At 45.4% G+C, this 8,201-nt stretch overlaps 2 protein-coding genes across 2 annotated transcripts in view; both read left to right on the top strand.

Moving 5' to 3' along the window:
- The window catches only part of LOC102257916 (kunitz-type protease inhibitor 2), a 61,045-nt gene extending 59,376 nt beyond the window's left edge, over positions 1-1,669 (top strand). Inside the window, exon 3 of the mRNA XM_005885959.1 lies at positions 823-1,669. Within this exon, the coding sequence (XP_005886021.1) occupies positions 823-1,669 (847 nt within the window). The remainder of the gene's footprint in view (positions 1-822) is intronic.
- CA10 (carbonic anhydrase X) overlaps positions 1-8,201 on the top strand; it is a 375,155-nt gene that overhangs the window by 224,467 nt on the left and 142,487 nt on the right. The gene's annotated exons all lie outside the window — the stretch shown is intronic.

The raw sequence follows: 8,201 nt of genomic DNA, 5'->3' as shown, positions 1-8,201 counted from the left end.
AGTAATGGACCCCAGATCCATCTCTGCCAGATGCCAAAGCTGCTGGTTATCTCCTCAGTCCCAAGTTGGTATCTGTACAAGGAGGCCAGTGCTTACTTTCTGGGGTCAGTGTGAGGAATAAGTTACCCAGTACAGGCCTGTCCCCTCCCACCCCATCTGACCAGAACACTTCATCTACATGTTAAGGACCCCACTGCTCATCCAGTGCTTGTGTTGCTAATTCCCAGAATTGATTTGCATGTGGATTCCTCTTCCAGAGTTGTATTTGTATACAATTTTGTTTGGAAGTTTTCTGAGTTTCAGTCTTCCTTTCCACTTAGGCCCTTGGTTTTCTTTAGTTACCTAATAACAGGCCAGCCTCTTCCTGCCAATCTGCTAAGTTCCTCCAGGACCCTGTTCTTCCTTTCATACCTAGTCATCAGCTAGTGCTTGGACCAGCCTGGGGACTGACCTAATATCTGAGGGGCCATCCAATGCTTTTCTTTCACATCACTGAAATGTCTACTTACCGCTTCTGTCAGGTAGAGCATTTTGACCACAGAGCTCTGTGCGTGGGAGGAAAGCACTGGGTATATGTAAAGCCTGTTGCTTGTTGCTTCTTTTAGTCAATAATGAGCCAGGCGCCTGCTCTCTGTGCACCGCCCCCCCCCCTAGAGGGTAACTGCCACCTGCGCTAGCTCCTTCCAGGCGGCCACTGGCTCCAGCCCCCACTGAGCATTGATTGGGTGGGACGCTTGGCTCCATTCTGAGTGGTGGAGAGTCCCAGAGTCACTGTGGGGGCAAAGGGGCCAGTGAGGCCATTCTCCCGCATTGTGGGCGGAGGAGGCAGAGTCCAGGCACCAGAGGAGCTTTTGGAGACTTGGAAGCGAGCATCCATCTGCACCTGAACTTGAGACCCAGTGGGCCAAGACAGTGCAGGGTGCTCCTCGCCCTGCTGGCATCGCTGCTCCTCTTTGGGGCCAAGGCGGCCAATGGAGAACGCGACATCCACGACTTTTGCCAAGTTCCAAAGGTGGTGGGGAGATGCCTGGCCTCCCTCCACAGGTGGTGGTACAATGCCACCTGCCGCTCCTGCCAGCAGTTTGTATATGGAGGCTGCGGTAGGAATAGCAATAACTACCTGACCAAGGAGAAGTGTCTGCAGAAGTGTGCTGATATCCCAGGGCACGCCATGGACGATGCAGCCACCAGCAGCAGCCCGGCAGATTCCTCTGGCCCGAGTCTCCCCAGAAGGCAGGGTTCTGATGGTCCCTCCAGCGATATTTTCAACTACGAAGAATACTGCACTGCCAAGGTGGCCACCGGGCCTTGCTCCGCATCCTTCCCATGCTGGTACTTCGATGCCAAGAACAACTCCTGTGATCGATTTATCTATGGGGGGTGCTGGGGCAATAAAAACAACTACCTCTCCGAGGAGGCTTGCCTGAGCCGCTGCCTTGGCCAGTGGTCCTATCTGGCCCGGCCCCACAGCATCGTCAAGGACCTGGCGGAGCTGATAGAGGTGATCCTCACCCTCTTGGTGGGTTACGGGCTGCTCTACCTGGTCATGATGGGGTGGACGCAGTTGGACCTTGCCTTCAGCTCCAGGGACGATGAGGACCCCCTCTTGATAAAGAGAACCTGGGGAGGGAGGGGACAGACAGCTGCAGAAAGCCCAAATGGTGTTTAAAATAGATTGATTTATGTTGTTGCGATCATTAGGGCTTTCGCTCTGTTTGTTATTCAGCAGTTAAGAAGGCTGCTTCCTGGGCCCCCCAGGCAGGTTCGCTTTGGAAACCCTCCCCAAGAAGGGCTCGGGTTCACGTTGGGATGGCCTGGCCCCAGACCAGAGTCAGTGCCCCTTTGATTTCTTTCCTCCAGGTACAGTTTCCTTTGTTTATGGTGAAACTTTTCCCCTTCTTTCCTATCACAAAAGTGATGCTTTAATCGTTTTCTTTGTTTTGTACATAAGCAGAAACAAAAGTTTGTGGGTTTTTTTAGTTAGAATTCTGAAAGGAAGTGAGTAAAGTGTAGACGTTTAATAAAAAGGGTGTCCCCTTTTAAAATTGAACAGAACAAAAACAATGAATGCATAATTAACCAAGGACTGTGAATCCCTGATTTCATACATTGTGTCTTCCTCCAACAAACGTTTTTTGAATGCCTGCTGTTGTGTCAGGCACTGTGTTGGGTATCAAGGTTCCAAATGTTAATACAAAAAGAGTTCTGCCTTTAGAAAGCACACAATTTAGTAGGGGCTAAAAAAAATCAAGACATGAAAACAAGATAACTTTATTATTCATCGAGGTCTATACAGGGCACAATGGTGATGGATTGGCAAGAGGGATCCCGTCTTTGATGGGGAAAGTGGAGAAGGGTCAGGCAGGAGCAGGGACACAGAAGGTGCCAGAGAGCTTGTCCATAGACTGGCTTGAGCAGAATTGTGTTTTCCAACCATCTTCTGTCTGAGAAGTACAGGGTGTGTCTGTAGAAATGTTCTCTGTCTAAAGATAGGGGGTGACTTGCTCTGTTACGGAATGCTTCATTGAATTTCTATGAAAGTTTTGATAATGCATCAAGTCATTCCAGAAAGTAATTGTCAGTCTTTTTTTTTTTAATTATGTTTTCATTGTGAGGTTTTTTTTGTGTTTTTTTTTAAATATATTTTATTGATTTTTTACAGAGAGGAAGGGAGAGAGATAGAGAGTTAGAAACATCGATGAGAGAGAAACATTGATCAGCTGCCTCCTGCACATCTCCTACTGGGGATGTGCCCGCAACCAAGGTACATGCCCTTGACCGGAATCAAACCTGGGACCTTTCAGTCCCCAGGCCAACGCTCTATCCACTGAGCCAAACCAGTTTCGGCAAATTGTCAGTCTTTAAAGAAAATAAGAAACAAGGCTCTTTCACTCTGAGCAATAAATGCATTCAGCTCCTCCTGGCAATTAAGCAGTCCCATCCCCTGTCACTGAGTTAGTGCACAAGCCACTTGGTGGCAGTTCTCAGGATTTCTGAAGCAACAGATTACTAACAGCCACATTTCCATGGGGGTTTGGAGGCAAGTGGGAGTTGATTTAAGAGGTACTGGTTCTACCAAGATCTTTCCTACAGTAGAATAAATCAGCCAGTACATCAACAATGTGTATCCAAAGGGCCTAGACTACAACTGAGATGCAGGCAAGACAATTTAGTGAGAAAATGCCCAAATTCAGATCCCAGAAGCCCAGATCCTAGCCTTTCATTGACTTAGAAGACTTGGAGGTTTATCAACTATCTCTCTGGAGCTTAGAGTTTTAAAATCTGTGAATAAATATTTATAAAATGAATGAATGGATGGATGGATGTAAGATGAAGATGGTAATACCTGCAGCACCTTCTTCATACATGTTTTAAGCACAGTGATTCATTATACTTCAATAAGATAAGATGCTTCAAGAAACTTGCATTTCAATTTTTAAGTCAGTGGTGGTAAATATCTCTTGAAGGGTTTCAGAGTCTGAGAATATACATATTCTTTAATCATCCAAATTAGTCCTTGACCAGGAGAGAAGAAATAATAACTTGAAGAGCAGGTGTTATATTGCATGTCTGTTAGATAATTAGCTGGCTAGGATCTCCAAAAATATAGCCTCCTATGGGCTACACTCAAAAAAAAAATTGGAAGTTGTAAACAATGGAAAGCCTTCAATAACAATGAAATAATGACAGTCTTAATCCTGTCTGTTAAAGTAATGGTGTTGGCTAATGCTTTCAGGGCAGCATTCTATAGTGGACAAAACTTACACATTGGAACAAAGAGGCCTGACTTATATCAGTTGCATGACCTTAGGCAAAATATTTTAAAAGTCCAAATCACTGTCCAGCCCTCGTGGCTCATTGGTTGAGCGTCAACCTATGAACCAGGACAGTGATGGCGAACCTTTTGAGCTCGGCGTGTCAGCATTTTGAAAAACCCTAACTTAACTCTGGTGCCGTGTCACATATAGAAATTTTTTGATATTTGCAACCATAGTAAAAGAAAGACTTATATTTTTGATATTTATTTTATATATTTAAATGCCATTTAACAAAGAAAAATCAACCAAAAAAATGAGTTCGCGTGTCACCTCTGACACGCGTGTCATAGGTTCGCCATCACTGAACCAGGAGGTCATGGTTCAATTCCAGTCAAGGGTACATGCACAGGTTGCAAGCTTGATCCCCAGTAGGAGGCATGCAGGAGGCAGCCAACCAATGATTCTCTCTCATCATTGATGTTTCTATCTCTCTCTCCTTTTTCCTTCCTCTCTAAAATCAATATATATTTCCAGTCAATGGTGAACTGGATCTAGCCTTTCATACTGAATGTTATAGGATGTCATAATAAATAAATGAAATTTTACATATACATAGCATCTGCCCAATGTTTGTGTTCCTGTCCTCACCCCAGTTGACTTTATAGAGAAAGGTCCTCTCCATGTCAGGTGCTATGATAATGCTAAAAGAGGACACATATTTTATAGAAACTCAACTTGCAAAGAAAAGTTTTACTAAGGTCTTCTCACCCTATTCTGCTTTCAATGATTCTTCCTTGAAGAATTTTCCTGAGGGCTTGGACCTCATACAGCTCTAACCTGAATCTGTTCACTGACTTTCTCCCTAAGTGTGTGTGTGTGTGTGTGTGTGTGTGTGTGTGTGTGTGTGTGTGAGAGAGAGAGAGTGAGAGAGAGAGAGAGGCATCTGACTTCAACCCAGAATATATGTTTCATTTCTTTTTTTTTTAAGAGAGAGAGAGGGAGAGGAAGAGAGAGAAACATCAATGTGAGAGGAACATTGATCAGCTGCCTCCTGCACGCCCCCTACAGGGGACCAGCTCATAAGCCAGGCATGTGCCCTGACTGGGTATTAAACCGGCAATCTCTTAGTGCATGGGACAATGCCCTGAGCCACACTGGCCAGGGCTATGTTCCATTTCTTATGACATTATAAATGTGTTCACACAATATTTCACTTCCCACCTCTTCTCCCAGCCTCACATCCCCCTTCCTTCCTTCATTACCCTGGGTATTTCACTCCCTGGGTAACACCCTCCAATGGAAGGAACTAAATATATACAATGAGAATGAAAACATAAAACGGCTCCTCCTTCTCTCTCATACTCAAGTATGTTCACCTTTGGGGAGGATTTCCTGCACCTGTAACTCCCCCTGTCAGTCCTCACCCCACAAGTTGTCTCACTGCTTTGTGTCCCCACACTTTCATACCATCCTGCACACATAATATACTATTATTTTTTGCATGTCCATGTTCCTGATACAGTGGCAGATCCTTGACCATGGTGTCCACAGGCACTGCACATGATGAATGAACTGGACCGATGAATTTTTCTCCATTCTGAGTGTTTCACTACCCAGTGGGAATGGGTACTCTGAGGAGCACCCTGCAGGCTAGTGTGGAAAAGACCTGAGTCACTCATGTGACATGTGCCCTGTCTTTGTGCTCCCTCATCTCTGCCCTTCAACCACCTGTCCATGTCGGTCTCCATCCGGTGAGCTCTGACTGCAAAGAAGGAACCCAAGGGACCCGACTTCTTTACAGCATCAGCTTTGCCCGTGTGCTAGATTCTGGTACCTTTTTCAAGGTGCTTATGCGTAGAACATCTCACTGGATTTACGAAGGGGTTGTAAGATCTTGGGCAGACAGACAGGCCTTTTACCTTTATGGTATGTTTACCTTGGCGAGCAGGAATGACAGGGGAGAGAAGGAAAGCCAACCTGTAGACTGGAGAAAGGATGTCTTGCTTTTTGGCAACGCCAACAAAGTCTGTCGTGTTCCTGTTTGCTTCTCGCGGTCCCTTTTAAGTCAATAACTGAAATATATGTGTTGAAAACCTGCATGAGAGTTGTGTTGATGGTGCCTGGGAATCTAAGTCTCTTACATCTTATTTCACTTTTTTCCTTTTTACGCCTCCTCCTCTTTTTCTTCCTCCTTGGGTTTGATCACCATCATTCTCAAAGCATCATGGCTTTGTATGTGCTCTTCCTTCCATCCCTCCTCTACCTGGCTAATCCTGACCCTTGTAGCTCCAATGTCCCCTCTTACCTTCCTCACAGCCCTTCTCTATGCTCCAGTAGCATTCTGTCTTTTACACCCTTATGGCACTTAATGCTAGCATTGCCCATTCAGTTGGCTAAGTGGCCGATTCCCCACCCAACTCCAAGGCAGATATTATATGTTTGATATATTTTTATATAAAATTCATAAAGTACTTAGAGTACTGCCTGCAGGCAGTAAAACTCAATAACTATTAGGAGTTATTGTTGTGGGTAACCCCCTCCCACTGTTACATTCCCTGGCGCCTAGGAGGTACAAAGTGAATGCTTATTTTATTGAATTGAAAGATAAGGACAACAAAAACACCTTCCTCAGGAACCTAATCACATCTTGCCTCGTGTTAGTTTGATTTCAGTGCTGGTCCTGGACTCCTGGTGTGGCAGAGGAGGGAGCCTGAGAGCAGGTTGGAAGGGGCAGGCCACAGTTCCACTTCTGAGGGGACCTGAGGTAAACCTTGACTCACAAAATAGATCATCAAAGGGAAGTGACCTCTCCTCTCAACCATGTAGTCCAAGGCGCAGCCTCAACCCAGGTTCAACCTCGCCACCTTCTCTTCCAAGAGCCTCTATGTCTCCAGCACATGTTACTCTGGGTGATTGACTGTTTTCTCTTCCCGGGGGAGGGGCTTAGACTCCACGCAAGTTGGAGCTGACATCATCCCAGGAATAAACACCCCCTCAGCACCTAATGTCCAGCTGCACGATGCTTATCTACAACTCTCTTGAGCCACTGCGGCCCAAGACCACATTGTTTTTGCCACTGTGTTGGGACCTCTCTCACACTTTGCCTATAAAAGGATAGGGTATCAGAGGGGTGGGACCCATTCCCAGAGCAGAACCTCACACTCTGTCCAGCCAACATGTCCCTGTGGCAGAGGAGAGAATGAGGGACTAGTCTTGCTAGTAAATTTCTGCTATTGAATTTCCCCAATTGAAGCTTTTGCAGGACAGTGAGATGCCTGCCATTACCTTCCGTCCCCAACAACGACAACATTTAATTTCCTGGAAAACCATATGAGATACGTTTCATCAGCCCCTTTTAGCAGTTGAGGAGTCTGGAGCTCAACTAATTTAAAGTAACTTGCTCAGGGACTCACAGTAAGCGGAGAAGCAAGGATTCCAGGCCCAGCTTGTCTGACACCAAAGCCTTCGGGCCTTGGCTACCTGCCTCGTGAGCAGCTACCCCTCCCCCCATGAGGATGGGAGATGAAGTATGGCTACAGGAAAGGATGCTGCTCACAGCTTCTGGCCAGCCCATGGACATAGATGCTGCTAGTCTCTCTGAACCTGCACTTGAAAAGGAGGTGACACATGCGTGGCCCAACTGTATAATGATCATCTGGGCAGCAAGCAGGATCCCTTTCTTCTGAATGATCGTTACTGCACCGATGGGGCTTTTCAGGAGCGTGAGCAGAGCATCCGAGGAAGGAGGCAGCTCCAAGAGGAGCATCTGTTCTCTTCCCCTTTTTCCATGAAAACCTGGAAAGTGCTACGTGCAATCTCACACTATGAAATCGAAGTCTGGGATAATCTCTAAGTCGTTCTCATGCATCCTATGATGTGTTTCAAAGGGAAGGAATGTGCATTGAAAAGATGTGTTCAGTCTGAAGCCTGCCTCTGAGCATCTGAGATCAATGTGGAGGCTGATTAAGCTGTGCTCTATAGATTTCTGCAGTCAAGTTCATCGAGGCACCCATTTCTCTTCCTCTAATGATGCCGAACCCCAAGCTCTCCTCTGAAGTACTTTAATTTTCACTTGGTCACTGCGAGAAGACAGTGACTTAATGAACTGCAAACAGAAGAAGAAAGTTACATAAATCATCTTTGCATCCTTTTCTGTGGTCTTACCATGGCTCTTCCTTCATCATTGTGGTGCCTCCAGTGGCTTCTCTGTGCTCGGCGGTGGAAATTGAATTAGAAACCACATTTTCAGCAATGTAGCACACCAATAAAAACATAAAATGATTAGGATAAATAACAAAGATAAATTACTGTTAACATGGCACAATATTATTTTATCTTGTATTACAATAATGTTCTCCCAGCTTATTCTTGTTAGATCTTTTATTTATTTTATCTTTTTAGAATATTTAGAAAATATATTTTTTCTAAACATTTGAGGACTAT

The sequence above is a fragment of the Myotis brandtii genome, unplaced genomic scaffold, assembly GCF_000412655.1.
Source record: "Myotis brandtii unplaced genomic scaffold, ASM41265v1 scaffold943, whole genome shotgun sequence".
Classification (NCBI taxonomy): Eukaryota; Metazoa; Chordata; class Mammalia; order Chiroptera; family Vespertilionidae; genus Myotis; species Myotis brandtii.
This window is presented reverse-complemented; position numbering and strand designations above follow the sequence as displayed.